Consider the following 18,914-nt stretch of genomic DNA (forward strand, 5'->3'; position numbering starts at 1 on the left):
GCCCGTGCCGCAGAGGGCTGGCGCCCGTGCTGGGCGTTCTTGTTTCCCGGATCAGCCCCGGCGCAGGCCCGAGCCGGCAGCGCCGGGGTCGGCGGGCTCTCGGGCCTCCGCACCGGGTTGGCTCTCTGGGCAGGTCGCCGAGGCCTTGTCCGCGGGCCGCCATACAGATACAGCGCTCCTGCGTGAAGAATTTGTGGCGACTGAGTGCAGTTGCGTGCATGTTAAAGGTTTGCTTCTCCGACAGGGAAATACCAAATCACGTGCAAATAAAACATAAGTCTTAAAGGCGACTTATTTCCCCACGCCGCCGCAGTGTCCCCAGGACACAGGCATTCCTGTGGGGGGGCAGGCAGAGGCCGCAGGCGCCCGAAGCCGTCCGTTTGTGCCGCCTACTGGTTGCTGTCTCGGCAAGGAGCGTCTTTGTACGCGCTGCTGCGCCTGACCTACTTGTGCACCTGGATCTGGGCCCTACTGAATAATTGAAAAGCTGCACGCCAGTGGAGCGCAGGCGAAAAGCGCCAGCCCTTGCCCTTAGAAGTTCCCACTTATTTCACATTGAGGGTTACCTGTAACGAAGATAGCGGCAGAGCTCTTCCTGCCTGCAGGAAGAGAGGCTCCAAGCAACACTTGGGCTTGATTTATATCAGGCGTTCGTGCTGCATTTTACGCAACCATCTCTATGAGTCAGCATGGCTTCATTTCCTCTCCTGCTTCTCATGTAAGGCATATGCTAGAAAGCCAACAGCCAGAGAAATTTGGGGATTCACATAACTCTAAGAATTATTTTTTTTTTAAGGAAAGTTTTTTGTGCTTTAGATACCAGTTGTAGGACTTAAAAAAGTTGGTTAATATTGCTGAAGAAATTGTGTTCAACTAGAAAGAGAATTTCCAGGTTCCCCCTCGTTCTAAAGTACTGGTGCTGCTGCCTCAGGGGGAATACTACTATTGTGAAGAGCAAACATCATTCAGTTGTCTGACTTAAACACTGTATTCATTATGTTTTCTAGCACTAACTGCTCTCAAGCAAACATGTTAGTATTATAAGGTATAGATTATTCTTACCTTAATGTCTAAGATAAAGAAATTAACTAGATTAAGAAGTCTAGTTTTGATGGACTGAAAAGGCTTTGTATGAGACCACATAGGCCAGTAGTTTTCAGAAAACCATTAACAGTTCTTGGCTCTTAGACCATACATGCTGCTTTGGTGAAGCTAGTTAGCCATAACTTGAAAGAACAGAGGTGAATTTTATTGACTTCAGGTGATTCCAGGGAAATCAGAGAAGTTATAAAACACCTGAGAATTAAGTGAGGTTATAAGGGTAAGTAGCTTTCATGGTGGCTGCTACAGTAAGGGTGGCTTTGTGGGAAGAAGCTTGCATAGGTATATTTAGTCTTTAAAACAGCATTATTTCTGTTGTGCCTTAATTTGAAGTATGCTATTTGTTGAGTTTGGGTTGTCAAAGAAGAAAAGTGTGAATTTTCCTGATATATCTCCATAGTGGGCTGGTACCTCTATTGGCTGAACAAAGAATAGTTTTACAGATGCTGTACAAACGTAGCTTGTATCTTGAACAGGTAATGTGTCCACAGCCAACTGAATAAGAAGAGAGTAAAGTGAGGTGGTGTTACTGTTACTTGTTGTGTATGCAGATGTGCATGTTTCAACATTATGTCCTCATTGCTGTGCATGGGGATAGGTAACTGCATTCTGACACGTGTGAGTACTGTTTTTTTATTACAAGGTTGCATAGAAAAATTGGTAACATGAGAAATTGCACTCAGGTTTCCTGCCAGAGCCTGAGACCTTAGTCTTATTGCTATAAGGCTACTCTCCCTGCTCTTAAAATTGATTTCATTTATGAATAGCAGTGGTGTTTAGGATGGAGGAAGTATTTGTCATTTTTTGTTCTGTTAGTATCATGTGCTGCTGTGAAGCCCTTGAATGACTTATTTTGGTGTTTTGTGTAGTGTTATTAAGCTCATAACAAGTTCCTACTGTGAGCTTGGCATAGTATGAACATATTTGGCCTTCCTGCCTACTAGACATTGCCTAAGAAAGATCACATTAATTCTGTAGCTCTGTATTAGCATCTGGTTTAGTTCTTCTTAGGCTTTTCCCCCTCCCTTTCCCTTGTTAATTCTGAATTGTTTTAACAGTTGTGATGAAAACTAATTCCTGTGAGTCTGGATACTGCATAGTTTCACTGTCTAGTGAAAGTGCATCCCTGGTGTAGCTATGTTTGTAACACTGTTCAATGAAATGCAGCAATGCAGGCATGCAGTGCAGCTGCTTCTATGTTACAACAAAGGAATGTGGCACACAGAGCCTTGAGAGGCTGTTGATGGTTGTGCTTTGCCTGGAGAGATCGCCAAAAAGGTAGCTGGTGAAGTTAAAAACTGATCCAGTAGCATCCAGGAAAGAATCTGTTTCCGTGGGGCTGTCTTCTGTTGATCCATTTATTTCACAATGACGTTGTTACTATATGGCTCTTCTGTGGGTTGTTTTTTTTCTACTTATTGGTCATTTAGAGCCAAGCGTGCACTTATTACAGCAGTGATACCGTGCAGGAAATGCCTTAGTTGTTGTAGAGTGATATTAGTACTGCAATGCTGCAGTCTGAACAGCTGGTTAAGTCTAAATGTAATGTTTTTAAGGTGTAGGTGTTGCTTCTTGTGCAAATCTCTAAATAGCTGCGCTGTGCCAATGTAAAGTAGGACATCTTCCGTGCTAGTACAGTGCATCATGAGAAGTTTGTGCAAATGCAACTGCCTCAGTGTACATAATTTGCTTAATGCTTGTGGACCCCATTGCTTGTGTGGTTGCAGTGACTAAAAAAATGCAAACGGTGCGTAAATAGAAAAGTGAGTCTTGTTCTTACACGTATCTTTTAGTAGAAACCTTAGTAAATTATTACGGGTAGGCATAACGGGCGTGACTTTTGCTGTAAAACCTGCTTTTGTTGGAAGGGTTCTGTGACCCGGCCGGGCCCTCCTAGGCAGGGCAGGCAGCCGCGCAGACCCTGCTTTCGGGGGCTGGGCATAACCCCCCTACCTGCCCCTCTCTGGGGCTGCCGTTAGGTGCTCTCCCGCAGCCGGGCCTCTGTAGGCCGCGGCCGCGGGGCCTGGCCCCGGGGCGCGCTGCGGCCTGGCCGCCTCTGGCGGGCCCGGGGCGGCGCGGCGAGCCGCGGGCAGTAGCACCCCCTCGGGGGGTGCGGGGGCTCCGGGGCCGAAGGCGGTGCTGGGGCGGGCTGGGAGGAGCCGGCGGGCCGCGCCGGGCGGGAAGTGAGCTCAGGCGCACAGGAAATCCCGCCCGCGCCGCGGCCTGTGTTTGCGCTGCGGGCAGAGAAAGGAGCGGAGCGCCTGCAGCGGCCCAGCCGAGCCTGCCGCACGCAACGGGGCCGAGCCATGTCTGACCAGGTACGGGCGCCACCGGCCTCGGGGGGAGCTGCCGCCGGGCGCGGGGGAGGGGGCGGCGGCAGGCCCCGCAGCCCCGGGGGCGCAGGAGGAGCTGCCTGCGCTCTCCCCGCCCCTCCCCCCCCCCGCCCCCCCTGGCTGCCGTGGGGCAGCCCCGGCCCAGCCCAGCCCAGCGCGCTGCGAGGGGCGGCGGGGGGCCGGCGGGGCCGCGGGCGCTGGGAGTGATGCTGCCTTCGGTGAGGGGGCGGTGTGTGGGGGTGCCAAACTCTGTCGCCCGCCCCTTCACTCTCCCCGCCCTTATTTAATCCCCCTGCCCTTTGGCGCGGGGTACGCGGGGCCCGGGGCTCGGCGCCCGGCCGGAGCAGGGGCGACCCCGCGGGGGCCCGGGCCGGGATCGCTGCCGGGGCAGCCCTGGCCCTGGAAACACGGGAGTGCAGCGAGGGGTGAGCCGTGCTGCACAACTGCTGTTTGCTTTCATTTTCCGTTTCCCAGGTGCGTGGTAGGATGCTCTTTCCCCGCAGCAGGCTTTGTGCGGGTTGGGCTAGACCTGCCGGGTCTTCTGTTTGCCTTAGGAATGCAAAGGGGGGGTGGGGGGAGACGGGGACGACACGAATGTAAGAAAGACACCAGTCTGTCTTAGCTGAGCATTGCTTGTCTGTATTAAACACTTCGCCCTTCACCAAGATTCTGTCCTGCCTTCGCTCCTTGAACATCGTTAATGCCCCTATCTAATTCTGGCTTCTCAACCGGGTACTCAGATCCTTACTTCTACCCTAAGTTCCTGGCTGGCTTGCTGTGGTGTGTATACAGTCCTTTACTTACAACCACTGCTTTAGGCTATGTAACCTGCTGGTGGAAAGTTAAAACAGCATTCCGGTTTTAATTTGCGTTCTGTTTTGCTTTATTTTTCATACTGCCTTCATATGGCACTGTTTTCTAACTTTGTCATGATGATTTGACTTTGGAAAAAATCGGTGTCAGTATCTACAAATGTTTCTTGCAGGGCTGTGAAGTCGAGAATAGTACTAGTGCCAGCCGTGAAATTAAAAGTACCCAGAGACAAGGCTAAGCTTAGTATCTACGGTGTCTGCTTTGAGGAATAGCCTTGATACATTATGCCCCGTGAATAGAAACCATCGCTACATGCGCTGGTGGTCTGCCTCCCCGCCCCCGACTTTCAAGCACGATGCAACTGCTGGTGAGGATGGTGCCGCTGTTTGTGTCTGCAGAGTGACTGCTGGGAGCACAGCTCTCGCTGGTACCCATTAGGACATGTTTCCAGTGTAGTAAAATACGTGAAAGTGACTGCGGTTTAAAAAAAAAAAATATCTGAACTAGATTTTGTAGATTGATCTTCACGTGACCTGCTCTGTAGCTGTCTGCATCTGTGAACCAAGGCATGTTTTAACACATAGCAGCTTTCATTAATTCCTTCTCCAGGCAACTTCTGCTAAAACACATACATGTTTGTTCTCTGGGACTGCTTGAAGTATGTAAAATTCGTTGTGTGTGATAACCTTTTTTGGATACATAACTTAAAGGTTTTTCAATAAGAACCTTGATTATTTTTTTAATGGATAAGCTAAACATTGTTATATGTTGTGTCATTCACTTTGGGGGGGACTGTGCAACAAGAGCTAAGCAGATGCTTAAGTAACAGTACAGGATACAGTAGTGATTTGCTGTAAACCTCATTGCTCTGTTTATCAATCCTACAGGAATAATTAGATTACCCAAACTTGTAGATTTCTTACAGTGTCTTTCTTTTTGACTCTATAATTAAGATGACATAATTTTTCACCAATTATGATAATTTTGGCTTGTCTTTTTAGTATAAAGACACATACTTGATTTAGTTACTTTATTTCCAATAGAAAATTAACTTTTATGATAAGTAAAATTAGTTGCAAGAAGGTCATATGTCAAAAAACACATGGCCTCTTGGTTGGTTCTAGGCAGAAACAAAAAAAATTGGTTTTCCATTCTGGGGTCTCACGCTTATTTTGCTTTTGTGGAATCTACATGCTGGCATTTTTATCTGTTCATGTACTACTAATAAAGAATGCTATAGTTTGTATGCGTTTTTCCATTCCTATAACAAATGTAAGAGTTTATTTGCTGTGTTAGGAAGTGTGTTGTAGTCCTATTCGTCTAGTAAATTTGTGGGTTTTGTTGTTGTTTTTTTTAAACATTATCTGACATGTGCTGAATATAGGACTTTTTTTAAAACTTGGACATTGAAGTTTGAGCACTTCAGAAAATTGGAGGAGGAAACTTGCAATATATTGCTGAACAATATTTGTTTTGTGTTTTCATTAGCTGTAATAGCAATACCAGTGTGTTTCCAAGAAACTTTGGGTGCTTTTTACGGTCATGAATTTAATGTTGATATATAAATGTGAAGACAGTACTAGGAACCTTGTTCTGTTCTATTTAGAAAAACTGAGGAATGAAGCCTTTAAAACTTTAGGCATCTAATGAAAAGTTAAACTTGGAGTGTTGTGGTATTCCTGTTCTGTTTGTACAGTTTTTTGTTGGTGTGTTTTGTTTTTTTTTTTTTTAATGTACTGTTTCATGAGATACCCTAAATGCCAGTTCTTTTCATGGTTCAAGTAAAAGTCTGGAGGCTTGCTTGGAGATTGCTGATCCAGAATTTTGTTAGTGAATGCTTGTAGTTTAGTAACTTTGCAGTCTCCTTGCTTTCTTTGTTCTTGAGTGTTTTTGTGTTGGCTTTACCATTTGGCATTGAATGGCAGTATAGTTCACTGAGAAAATGCAGGGAGCTGTTTCAGACTTGCTGGGTCTTGTTATGTTCTGATTTGAAATATTTTGTGCTTTTTTTAAGCTTCAGTTATTGGCATTGTCAACATTGATTTGATCTGATTTCTCTTCTCCTGAAATTGCAGCTCTGTTCACTCTTGTTTTGTGGGTGAGAAGCTGCTAGGGCTTTAAACAAGCATCTTTATGGTATGACGTTTCAAGACTCCAATTCCCTCTGCTTTTTCTACTGTTTGCTGCTTCTCCTATTTGTTTTTAGTACTAGAGCCCTCTTTCCCTGAGGGTAGGAATCAAACATCTTACGAATCATTGCTTTCCACTCGTAGTGGCCAGAGGCACTGTCACAGTAGCAATGATGATTTGTCATACCTTGTACAAGATGATTTGGAAAGTGAGGTAGGTAGATCTGTTACAATGCATAGAATTATAAACTACTACAAATGCTTCTGTGCTGTGCAATTTCGTTCTTATGCAAAGTAATTTAAGACAGTGACTGACCTGAAATGCCATGTAAAAGGGACAGGATGTTCTTAATTCTTCCAGTGATAGCAAAACAGGAGATAGTTTTGAAGTTACATGCTTCAGACCTGTAGAGATCTGGATCTCTTTGATTCCTGAAGGTTAGTAATCCTGCACATGGAAAATAAAAATGCTGCTTGTGCAAGTTAACAGAACAAGTCACAGGTTCTTGGTTTTCTTTCTCTTTTTTAGTCGGGAGTGGAAACAAGTATATTATTATTCCTGCAAATAGTCCCAGGAAGTTAGAGTTCAGATATGTTAGAAAGGGAAAACTGGTGGGGAGCACAGTTGCTGTGACTGTGTTACCAGTGAAGACTCCTTTCACACTTCAAAAGTGACTTGCTTGGAGACCTGAGGCTGAGTGTCTAGTTTCTTGAAAGCTTGGGGTCAGTTTTGGGGTTTGAGCTTGAAGGGGTGATGAATCAGTCCCAGCAGTCCAGGTTGTGCCCAGGTGGGCGTAAAAAAAAAAAATAGTATTCAAACCAGCTGTATTCTCTGGCTCATACTTTTTTTGCTGTCACAGAAACTGAATAGATCTGGCTTGAGGCAGTGAGTCAAACTGATGCAAAGAACACTTCCTCTCTCTTTTTTTCCCTCCAGACTGAGACTGGTACAGATAGGGCAGGTGTTTGCAAACTTTCCTGTCTGTCCTTCCTTGAACTTTTAACATTCAAAGAAGTTGTGCATGTTTAACCTCTGTAAGGAAAAAGTAAATGCCTGAAAAGCTTGTCTGCTATTTTTATCTGGAGGTAGAGACCTATCTGGATGGACTTAATATGGAAGGTTAGTATGTGTTTTTGGCATTTGATCCTAAAGTTCAAGTCCAACCATAAAAAGGATATTTCTGTATACTCAGCAAAAAGTCCCTTTGGGGCTGGGAAAACTTATGTGGTAGGCACCTGTATATATTTACTTATTTTGTCTACTATGTTAAGCAATGAAATACAAAAGGAAGATTTGAAATGTGATTAGCAGGGTATCCTTGTTTCTGACTACTTGGGAAGATTTCTTCATCAAGCACCATCTGGACCTGAAGGCAGCATCTGTGTAAAATCCCTTTGTGCTGCAGTGGAACATAACTAAAGGCCTGGTCCAGAATATGTATTGACAGACAAGAGATGGGGTTAATAAGACAAGTGAGAGATCATGTATTATCTATTGGCAGCTAACATGAAAACTTTGATGTCCTTAATTCATGTATTTATCTAACATAACACTTAAACCCTTTTGATAAGATTTAGTGCTCGAGTTGTTGAATCAAATTTGCCTTGTACAGTTCTTGTTCTGGAAAGACATTAAAACACTATGGTTCTTAGAATGGCAACTTTTAAGAATTGTGGTCTTAAACATGTGAGAAGGAAGCTGTTACTTGGTGATGTTTTGTTGTTACAGAAAAGAAGGTGGCTGACCATCCTTTTGAAAGTCATGACTACTGTTGATGCAGTACACTGAAAAACGTTTGCATGGTTCACCCTACATTGATAGTGTCATAGGTGCTTTCTGTTTACTCTCCTCATTATGGTTTTTTTTCCTGTAAAATATTTGAGCCTCTTAGTTTGCTTCCTGTATTATTCTTTTTCAGTCTGTTTGTTGACTATGAGGTAGTGGTATAAAATCATGCTTCTCATTTTTGCTTCTGTCATCTATTTCCAAATGATCCTTCTCTCATCTCTTATGTTCTTCATAGTGTTTCTCTTCTGTCATTAATTCAACTTTTCACAGACAGCCTTTCATAATACTATATTGCAGCTGTTTTCACACATAGAAAGGAAGAAATAAGGTGCCTTGGATATTCTTATTTCTTGTAATAGAGGATGACAGCTGTCATACTGTCCAGTCAAAATAAAAAAGTGCTGAACTGATCAGATTTCTTTAAAATGTTTTTTTGTGCAGGAAGCAAAACCTTCAGCTGAGGACTTAGGAGATAAGAAAGAAGGGGAATACATTAAACTTAAAGTCATTGGGCAGGTGAGTTTTTACATAATTACTTGTGGACGTTTGGTGGAGGTGTGAGGTTTTTGTATTGTAGAAATGAACAAATGCAAGTTGCTACTTCCAGTTCTTCAATGTGGATCCTCCCCTGCTATAAACTACTTGGCAATTGCCAGTAATGTGTGTTAGTGTACTCTCTGGTGTGGTTTTTTAAAAGCTTGAGTAATTTATCCCTATGACTCAGGGTTTGGTCAGTGTGATCCCCGTCTTAAAACTAGGGGACCTGATGCATTGAGGGGTTAGTTTATCCAAGGATATGAATGAAATACAGGACAAAATAAAAAAAAATCAGGTCTTTAGAGTGCATGTAGTACACCAAATATGAAGTAATTTTTCTTGAACAGGGATAGGAAGAGGATTCTCTTGGCTGACATGTTGGTAGATGTGAATGGTGGATTGTCAGTCCAAATTCAAGTTGTTGGGATGTGAATGTTGAGATCTTTCTTGAACAGAAGTCCTCTGTGCAAAGAACCCCTAGCTCATGTGATTTAACTCAGTATTGTTTATTGGCACCGTTGCTGTGCTATGACTGGAGATGGCTGACTTAAAAGTAGGACTAACACAAACTAGCTTACCTCTTGCTGCTTTAATTGGCAATGATGAGAACACATGCAAAAGCTGAATATGACCCACGTGCTTTTTGCACAGAACCTCTTGCAGTCTCTTATCTGTAGCCATTTTGACAGTTGTAGTTACTTGGAAGGACTATAGAATAATAAGACCTAAGATTCCTCCTTAGGTTAGTGTTGTGTTGCCAAGTGTATCTGTATCCTAACTTCTACATAATTACTGTAACTGAACAAGGTTTTCTATGTATTTTGAAGTGCAAGCTTTAACTTGTCTCTTGGAATCTTAGAGCAGAAGTCCCCTGCATATGTATGTTTGTATTTTGTAAGTACATCAGCTGGGTAAAGATGGAAGCACAGGCTGAACCATGTATGGTTTTAGTACCTTTAAATCCAAAATCTCCATAGTGAGCCTAAAGGTATACTGTGCCTAAAGGTATATATGTGTTTTAAAACAGAGCTTCCTGTGGAAGTGCATGATGAATTTAGTGACTGATAAATCATCCTGGAGGTTCATGTTATGATGCATCAAGATATATGCATGGTGATAGTTCAACTGCATTCCATGTTAGTTTTATGTAAATTTTTCTTAATGAAAGTCTTTAAATTGGCATAGATAAAGCAAGCAGTTACTGCAAAGAAAGTAACTTTTTTCTTTTCTGGTCTTAGGACAGCAGTGAAATTCACTTCAAGGTGAAAATGACAACACACCTCAAGAAACTCAAAGAATCATACTGTCAAAGACAGGTTTGTGAAACAATGATGTTCTCCTTAAAAAGAAAATAAAAAAGCCAAACACTTCAGCTTTACTTTTCTCACTGTTCTTTCAAATAAAGACATTTGTTGAGACATTCAAGCTTCTGTCTAGTTACCAGCAGAACGGGTGTCTGACAGTACAAATATAATGGATCTCCTAATTTCTTCTGACAAGTAAAGGTATTTCTGTTTAAGATGGTTGTGAATTTTGTAGTAAGTTAAAATTACTGTTTGAAAATATGTAGTGGCTGCTCAGAAAACATAGACATTACATTCTAAAATGCCCAGGCATGCTTTTATAGTTGCTGTGAAATCTTCTGTCTCCAAGTGAAATTCCTTTAAAGCTGTAGAATACTGCAGCTTAGGATAAGAGCAGCTTTAGGCATTGTTACAGCCATTAATGTGGTGATTGATAAACACTAGCTATTATGCCCTAAGTTAAAGAAATATACAACATTAATTGTGTAGGTAAATAGTAACTACTGTTACAGAACAAAAATGAATTTTCATGTCCATGTTCTGTGGCAGATACTGTGGGTTCACTGCTGCTATTTCCAGAAGCCCTGGCCTAGTTTACCCCCAGCTTTGGGGACAGATGCCTTGCGTGGCCTTTTCTTGAGTAACTGTGTTGGAGTTCGCTTCAGGAGATACAAGAAATAATAGGTTGGGGTTTTTCTTAATACCTTGAGACAAGTTGAACTTGTCAGTTGAAGTGTTCTTCTGTAGAAAGTGTTCTTTTTTACGATCCTTCTGGAGTAGGGGGAAAGGAAAGATCAAACACCAGATGTGTTTGTATCCAAATGATTAAAATTGTGATTCTATGAAAAACATGAACTTTTAAAATAAGATTTTTGGAAATAGTTCATGCAGCCATCTTATTGACTGATGAAAATGCATTTGTGTGGATTTTTTATTTTTTTTTAAGAAAGAAAATTGTTTGAATGAACACAGCTGTATTTGTGTCCTGGGCTGAATTCTGGAGTCTGTGATTTCCTTCATCGGCAGTCAATATGTTTTTTGGTGTCAGGCAGCTTTTCTTTGGTAAAGAGACCATGAACGCTTCTTCCAAGTTGGCCGGAGTGATTGTTGGAACAGTGTGAAGAGCTGCTCTTTCCTATGAATTTTTCTGCCTAGCTATTTGCAGGCAATATTTGAGATCTCATAGATGCACAAACCAGGTCATATTTCACTTGTGTGTCTTTTGCTCATAACTTGAAAGGGAAGAAAATGATGAGGTGTCTGAATAATACAGAAGTATTATTCTTCTGTAACACAGGCACACTGTACAACAGATGTACTGCAACTTTGTTCACCATTGGTATGCTCCTTTCTCTCTGTTTGAATGGTGTTCCTTGTTTTCCCCCTCAGCTCTGCTCTTTCTTTTCCCCGTTTTTTGCATCACATATGCATCGCGTTCCTCTTAAAGATCTTAGGATCTTTAATAAGGCTGATATGCAATTCAGAAAAAGACAGCACCTTCATGTGTAATGTTGTCTTGGAAGGGAGGATGTAGTCAGTACTTTATAAATAAACATAAAGACAAGAAAAAAAAGCTACGAAAACTTCCAAGTTGTTGAGCTAGAACTCCAGTGAGACTTTGGTATAAACATGCATTTCAGCACCGTTGTGCTCCTTGAATCACTTCATAGCTTACCTGGTTGCCACAAAATAGCTGAGCTCCTTGGTTTTGACTTTCAGGTGTGTTTTTATTAAAATTGTTTTTCTTGTAAATCTGTACAAGTTTCAGTAAGTGTTTTTTTTTCCCTTTTACATCTGTTTCTTTTTCTCAGGGTGTTCCAATGAATTCACTCAGGTTCCTCTTCGAGGGTCAGAGAATTACTGATAATCATACCCCCAAGGAGGTAAGTTTCTTTCTAGAAAGTGTTAAGTAGTTCACTGGAGAAATTAAATATCAAATTGGTTAGTTTCTCTGTTCTGCTAAACTGTTAACCAGAATAAAGGTGCTGCTTTAAATATAGCCAACTTTCTGACTGTATTTGTCTAACTAGTATCTTTAATAAGGCTGATTGGACCTTCATGTGTAATGTTGTCTCAGAAGGGAGGGTGTAGTCACTGTCTACCCTGGGGGGAGGGAAACCCTAAGTGAACTTCCCAGTTGTTGAGCTAGAACTTCAGTGTGACTTTGAAATAAATATGTATTTAGTTCACGTTTATTAGTTCAAAGTGTAAATAAACAGAAAATGGGTTACTTCTGCTGTCCAGTGACTTCCACCAATTGTTACGACAAAGCAGGAGGAAACACTGTTGTAATAATGACCTTCTGAAAAGTCTAATGAACTTGTGTACTGTGGAACTGAAAAAAGTTACCGTCTTCGAGAGAACAGTTGTAAGCAGGCTTTGAGTTGCAAGCTGTAGGTTGTGGCTGTATTGTGAGCTAGTAGTGTGCTGTATATAATTCACGTGGCTGTACAGCTGATGTGTTCACTGTGATGTTGGTTATGTGCATCTGTTGCCCAAGAAGGGATTTAGAGAAAGGTAAAGCTAGCAACTTCCAGGCTGATGTGTACTGCTCCACAAGCAGATTTAGACCTCACTAACAAGGCTTTTGCTTTGACTGGGATGTATAAAACTGAAGGAAGAGGACTAAAAATCATGAGTGTTGGCTGGTGAGATGGCAACTGAAATTGTTTCACTCTTTGTTGAATTGTGGTGGGACAGAGGAAGAAACAGTTGTATAACTTGTCTAGGACCTACTCCGAATTCTGTACACCAGATTTATAACAATTAAATGCTGTTTTTCTCTGTTCTCACAGCTGGGGATGGAGGAGGAAGATGTGATTGAAGTTTATCAGGAACAGACGGGGGGTCACTCAACAGTTTAGATCCTTCTGTTTTCTTCCCCCTTAATCCTTTTTTATTTTTAAATAATAGTTCTTTTGTAATGTGGTGTTCAACACTGAATTGAAACTGGCACCCCATCTCTGGGAGTTTTATTTTCAAGCGTCTGGTATTTTGAATTCTCGTGCTCATTATACACTATTGTTTGTTTTCATTGTGCTGAACTTTTGTGAACCAGCTTCAGCCTTGCTTCCCTCTTCCCTTCTGCCCTCCCCCTTTAGAAATACATGTACACACATGCATTTGTATGTTCACTGGGTTCGTGCATTTCGGGCACGAAGGCTGTAAAATCTGCCAGGTGGGCGAGTGTTCTTAATGACTTCCATATCTGCCCTGAAGTTTTGATGTGTGACTGTTTCACTCCTGGACTATAACTTTCAGTGCGAGATGAAGTTTTTCAGAGAACTAAACTGTGGAGAAATTGTGTATCCATAACTCAGAGCTATTTTGCTTAAATTGTGCTGATGGCCCAATGAAGAAGATTACCAAGTTGGAAACGGAAAAGCTAGAACTGTTGTCATCTGTACCTTGCTCCAGAGATGGCTTTGCTGAAGACATAAAATTGAAAACCCTATGATTCTTAAATCTTGCCAGAAGAGCCCAGAAGCATTTTAACTTCATATAGCAATTAGTACACGCAGGTATTCATGCAAGAATGTTCACAGCAGACAACTGGTGTTACTTTGACACTCTTGTTTGTACATTTTGGCCTGGGACGTGGGTTTTGAATGGACATTGTCTGTACCAGCTTCATTTAAAATAAACAAGAAAAACAATTTTATAAACAACTTGCATTTTCTTTTCAAGTGTTTGGAAATGAGCAAAACCAAAACCAAGTTATAATTAGGGTATGCTTTTCAAGTAACTGTGTTCAAGCCAGAAAAAAATTGTGCTCTGTAAATATACCTCATTTAAAAAAAACAAACTTTTTTCTACTTGCCCCAGTAAAATACTTTATCTGTGTGGTTTGCAGCTGACTATTTGAGACTAATAGCTGTTCCTTTTCTTGTTGGAGAATATCCACATACAGTTACATACAGCTTCACTCCATGCACAGAAGTTAAACTGCAAATGCAGGTTGGAAGGAAATACGAAGATGGTTTTTAATGTCTGTTTCATATGATCATGGTACCATTAAATAATCTCTCTATGGATGATATGGAAGTGTCATGATAGTTCATCCGGCATCATTGAGGGTCCACTTCATGTTCTACCTAATTGCAGGTTCTAAATGGTCACTTTGAGAACATGTTACAGGATATGAAAACTGAGATGGAAGGTTATAGGCAGAGTAGTGTGGTGAGATTTCTGCACTGTCCCTGCTTCAGCTTTTCTGCAGACAATGGGACTCCTTTATGGTTTAGTAAATTAAGTTCACTATGAATGCCAGCTTCATTAAAGACGTTTTAGTACTGGCATACTTGGAAGAAATTACAGTTTTTGGATGATTACTTTTTTTTATGGCACTTGCTGTAAAGCTAGAAATGCATTTTCTTTCATGCTGGTTGTTTGTGTCCTGTTTCTGATTTAGTAATACTTTTGTACACGTAGTTGCACTAAGCAATTTTTTAAAGATTAAAATTTTTGTTTACAAAATGTCAGAATATGGGGTTTTCTTGAAGTGTTCTATGTAATTTAATTCTTAGGGGGAAGAGGGATTGCAACTGTGATGTAGAACCACGTGGCTTCTTTGCACTTACTCTGATTGCATTTTTAGAATGCTAAATATATCTGCTTCAGAATACCAGAAATAAAACAGCCTTGTGATTATTATCAGATCATCTTCTAATTTCAATTTATATAATGCTCTTGTTAGTAGACAAATTCCATTATTTCTTTTCTGCAAATTAGGAACTGAGGTGCAGGGGATTGTAGTTTACTCTGCTCACTCTGGAAGCTGAAAGTGGAGCTGAGAAGTGAATCCGGATCCCTGGGTTACTCAGTTGCTTCACCAACTTTCTTTGCTTCTTGCTGTTCCCAATCTTTTTTTATGCTCATTTATATTGGCTTACTAGTTAAAGCACTGCATTTAGTTCTCTTGAGATTGAGGAGGGTTTCCTGCAGAATGCAGTTTCAGTAAGGTGAAGCTCAAGGGGAAGATTTCTTTCTGTTGTGTAACCTTGTCCTAAAATACATCTCTTTATAGAAGAGTGGATGTGGTACCACTGAAACTGATTTGACCTTTTTCTCAGATTTGTAAAGCCTCAGATTGCTAGTGCCTCAACAGAACTGCTGGTCTAAAGCAACGTCTGTACTGTTATAACTTGATGGAATGGTAATGACAGGAAAACTGTACTCTGCCTCAAAGATTAGTATTCAGAGCTTCATGTAAAATGAGTGCTACACAGATGCACTAGTACCCTTTTTAAGGAAGTTCATTCTTGGAAGTTGTACACGGAAATAAAACCTGATTTTTTTTAAGTCAAGCAGTAGACAGAGTTGAATTCCCTTAATTTCTCTGGAAGAACTAACACTTCTCAAAGAATTTCTTTTGGAAAAGATGGTCTGGAGTGGAATTTCTAAGCCGCTCATAGCTTTGAAGTACATGACTGAAATTCAGGTTGGCCTTCATATGTTGGAGAAAACCAGGAAATAATCTTTTTCCTCCTGCAATTTTTCTTTTTTTATGTCATTACCTGTATATTAGAACAACTGAGTTCAGCTGTTGATGGTTGGTTTTATGCGGTTAAAAAAAGTGGTGGTTTGAGAATGAAACAATCTTCACTGACTCAGTTATGCAGTAGGAGGTGGAAGCTAATACTTTATTTCTAATTATGAAATTAATATATTTAATATTCACTATAGTGGCATATAAAAGCTGTATTGATAAGTGCTTTACAAAACTATCAGTCTCAACAGCTTTTCTTAAAGCTGATGTGTTTAAAGGATTTATGCATTCTTTTAAATGTAAATATGTTTACGTGTTCATCTATTTGACAAAGAGAGATTTGTTTTGAAGTTAAATGTGTAAGTGTTGGTAGGATTTGGACTTCCATTAGGATGTCATATAATGCTAAAACTTGGTCTGCCATGAAATTTTACTAACCATGTATTGTTTTTAGAGGCACTACAACTGTGTATTAGTTTTTAGCTTTTCCTACTTTAAATAGAAATTATTTTAAAGACTACAGTACTAAAATATCTGAGCTGACCTGCACATCTGTATGTGCTTTTGAATTACTGCTGTTCAGGTAAATTTTCTTAAATGAGAACATCGGCTTCTGAGGCACCATACAGAGAGCTATAGGAATTATGCAAGCTGGAAGTAGTGTAAACTGGTTTTGTTTTGCTTTTAGAACCAGTACTTAATGCATACTTAATTTAATGAAGTTCAGCTTAAATTTAGAGACCGCAAAATTTGATTACTTTTCTCCACAGGAGATTCTACAGGAAACTGCAATATGACTGGGATCCACAAGTGTTACATTTCTGTTAGATAATATTGGAGAAGCAGAAAATGAGATTAACCAAGGAAGAAATGTTCCTATCTTGCTATAGTTTCTCTGATGTCATCTTATTGTTGAATCTGAAATTAGCCTTTTCTTAAACAGTAGCACATTTATTGCAATTTATTGGTTTGGGGGATTCCTCCAAAAGTCCACACTGAGGTCTTCATACCTTTTTGTAAACTGATAGTTTCACTGTTTTCTCTCTTAACACAAAATGGACCATCTGGCACCTCGGATCTGTCTGGATTCATTTCTACTGGCTGATAAAACATAAATGGCTTTACTTGCTGTCAATAGGTTGTACACACAGACTACTGTTGCAGTCTGGGAAATTAGATTTGTAAGTGAGAGTAGCACCTATCCTGAAAAGGCAACTGAAAGAGTTCACTGCAATGACCCATCCATTCCTGGCACCAAGTATTTTCTTTCTTTCATATGGCTTTCAGGCCTAGCTTTTCAAGCAGCTGAAAGTAAGAAAACTCCATGGATGAGGAACATCTGGAGCGTGTTCTAGTCTGGTAGCTTCTATTAGTAGTGCTCGTTGGAACTGCAGAGGATGTTGCAGATCTGCTATTTGTCTGTGAACAGTGTTAATAAAGCAGATTGCAGACAAAGGACAGAATTCCTCCTTGGGTTAGAAAGCTGAAACTTTAACTTGAAAGCTACACACTCTGTGAGCGCGTTGCTGGTTCACTGGCAGTTTCTTTGACTTTGCCACAGTGCATACAGTGCCTTCTGTGACACTGAGCCTGGACAGGAGACTGGATTTCCCCCCAGGAGTTGACTTTGAGCAAGGTTTGGAATGGGCTGGGGAAGAAAATATGGCTTATGCTAATACCTTGTTGTGGGCCAGTATGTTTTGTCACAGCAGTATGAATAGAGCAAGAAGGAGATAGTTATTACTGCTTAGCCATAGTTACTATGTATCTTCTTACCCCTGTTAGTGCTTCGTGTCTCAAAAATTGATGTGGGCTTTCCCCGTAAGAAGGCCTATCATGCTATTTGCAGTGTTGTAGGATGTGGTGTACATCCTACTAGTTCCTGTCTCCTGAGGTGCTGTAGGGATCGTTCAGGAAGCACGTGTGCTGGAGTCTGCGCTGATGGATTGCGTAAAGGTAATCATGGTTTCAGTTGGGTGGGGAAATCTAGTTGGGTTTTTTTTCTGTAGTGTAGATAGGTGTTACAAATTCTAAAATAGCTAAAGACTATGGATATGATGTATGTGACTTGCTGATAGAATTTGGGGAAACATAGGGAAACTGGTTAAATAGCAAAAGAACTGCATTGTGTGTGGGAATTTGAATTGAAGGCAGCTTAACTACTGAGGTACTGATGCTGCTCTTTAATGTTAACTACACTGACAGAACTCCTAAAGAAGTATTTTTGTATAGACTAGCACTAGGTGTAAAAATTTATTATTACTGAGAAAAAAAACCTTCCACTTTTTGTTTAATAGCTACATACCTGATTAAAAACTGTGCTTGTGTTTTTGGCTTCCTCTAGAACTAATCTAGCATCTTCCTCTTTTCTTCATTTGCTCCTCAGCCTCATACCTTGTCTTCTCCCAGTTTCTTCTTTCATATTCTAGGTGTTCTTCTGCCATCTCCACCAGCTGCTGGTGTTCCTCTTCTAACCCCATTGTGCCGCCTTTCTGTCTGCATTTTTCTGCCTCTTGGAAACAGATCACCAACAACTATTAGTTGCTCACATACTTCCTATTTAGGAAATAATTTTTTCATCCATTACCAATAGAAAGAAAATACTGTTATACTGACATTACAAGTATTTAATATTGGTTCAAACACATGGATTTGTCTTAAATTGTAGTTGGGTAATTATTTTTTTTAATATGCTTGGCATTCAAGTTTTCAAGCCTTCCTCTGCAACTATTTATTAGAAGTAGAATGTCTGGGGGGTTTTTTCCAGCTGTGGTTACTGGGGTTCAGGCTTTCAGAAAACGTGTATAATGGAAACATCAAGAAATGAACAGATGCAGTGTGAATGTTGTTATTGCTAGCATCTTGTGCAGTTGTATCGTAGCTTGGCTGTGGAAATGCCCTTCAGGCTGCAGGGACTGGAAGAGAGGACTTTGGTCACCACATCTGTTTAACGGATGAGGAGCAGCTGAGGGTACTGCAAGTCTGGGAGGGTGTCACAGGAATTCCAAGGTGGACACATAGGCTAAGTCTATGTTCTTACCAGAAATCATCCATTCAGATGAATTGTCTGCAGCTAAAGTAAGCATTAGCCTTTCTATATAGACCACCTGCTCCTTCTTGTTCTTCTGGCTGTCTCTTCTGGAGCTGCCAAAGCTTTCCACGATAATCCTCCTGCTGCTGCCAAGTACGTTCTTGGCCTGCTTTTTCTAATTGTGGCTTCTTTGCTGCTTCCTCCTCCTGGTGCCTCCATCTTCTTATAGTTTCTGTTTCTGTAATAAATGATTATTAATTGCTATAGCAATGCTGGGTTTGCTGAACATTCTTGCCAGAAGAGCAGGTTCTAGCCCAAATTGCTAAGCAGATTGCCAAAGCGGAGGGGAGAGAAATTAGAATAGAGAACAGGTGCTGGTTAGTAGTATT

General features: G+C 40.9%; 1 protein-coding gene across 2 annotated transcripts; it reads left to right on the top strand.

Moving 5' to 3' along the window:
- The first annotated feature begins 664 nt into the window (after window positions 1-664).
- Window positions 665-13,674, top strand: SUMO1 (small ubiquitin like modifier 1). Of its 2 annotated transcripts, none has more exons than XM_040602612.1 (5): window positions 665-718; window positions 8,607-8,681; window positions 9,941-10,018; window positions 11,818-11,889; window positions 12,802-13,674. In XM_040602612.1, exons 1-5 carry the CDS (start codon window positions 680-682, stop codon window positions 12,868-12,870), a joined length of 333 nt encoding a protein of 110 aa, XP_040458546.1. In that variant the 5' UTR covers window positions 665-679; the 3' UTR covers window positions 12,871-13,674. The 2 variants fall into 2 exon arrangements, with proteins under 2 accessions (XP_040458546.1, XP_040458547.1); XM_040602613.1 differs by lacking the exon at window positions 665-718 and adding an exon at window positions 3,287-3,419.
- Window positions 13,675-18,914: the final 5,240 nt, after the last annotated feature.

The sequence above is a fragment of the Falco naumanni genome, chromosome 8 (genome assembly GCF_017639655.2).
Source record: "Falco naumanni isolate bFalNau1 chromosome 8, bFalNau1.pat, whole genome shotgun sequence".
Classification (NCBI taxonomy): domain Eukaryota; kingdom Metazoa; phylum Chordata; class Aves; order Falconiformes; family Falconidae; genus Falco; species Falco naumanni.

Bases quoted from the DNA above. Each gene is read 5' to 3' on its own strand.
- SUMO1 (XM_040602612.1), top strand. From the start codon at position 680: ATGAGTCAGCATGGCTTCATTTCCTCTCCTGCTTCTCAT. The intron at 8,682-9,940 runs GTGAGTTTTTAC...TTCTGGTCTTAG, and splicing joins AACTTAAAGTCATTGGGCAG to GACAGCAGTGAAATTCACTT. The intron at 11,890-12,801 runs GTAAGTTTCTTT...CTGTTCTCACAG, and splicing joins ATAATCATACCCCCAAGGAG to CTGGGGATGGAGGAGGAAGA.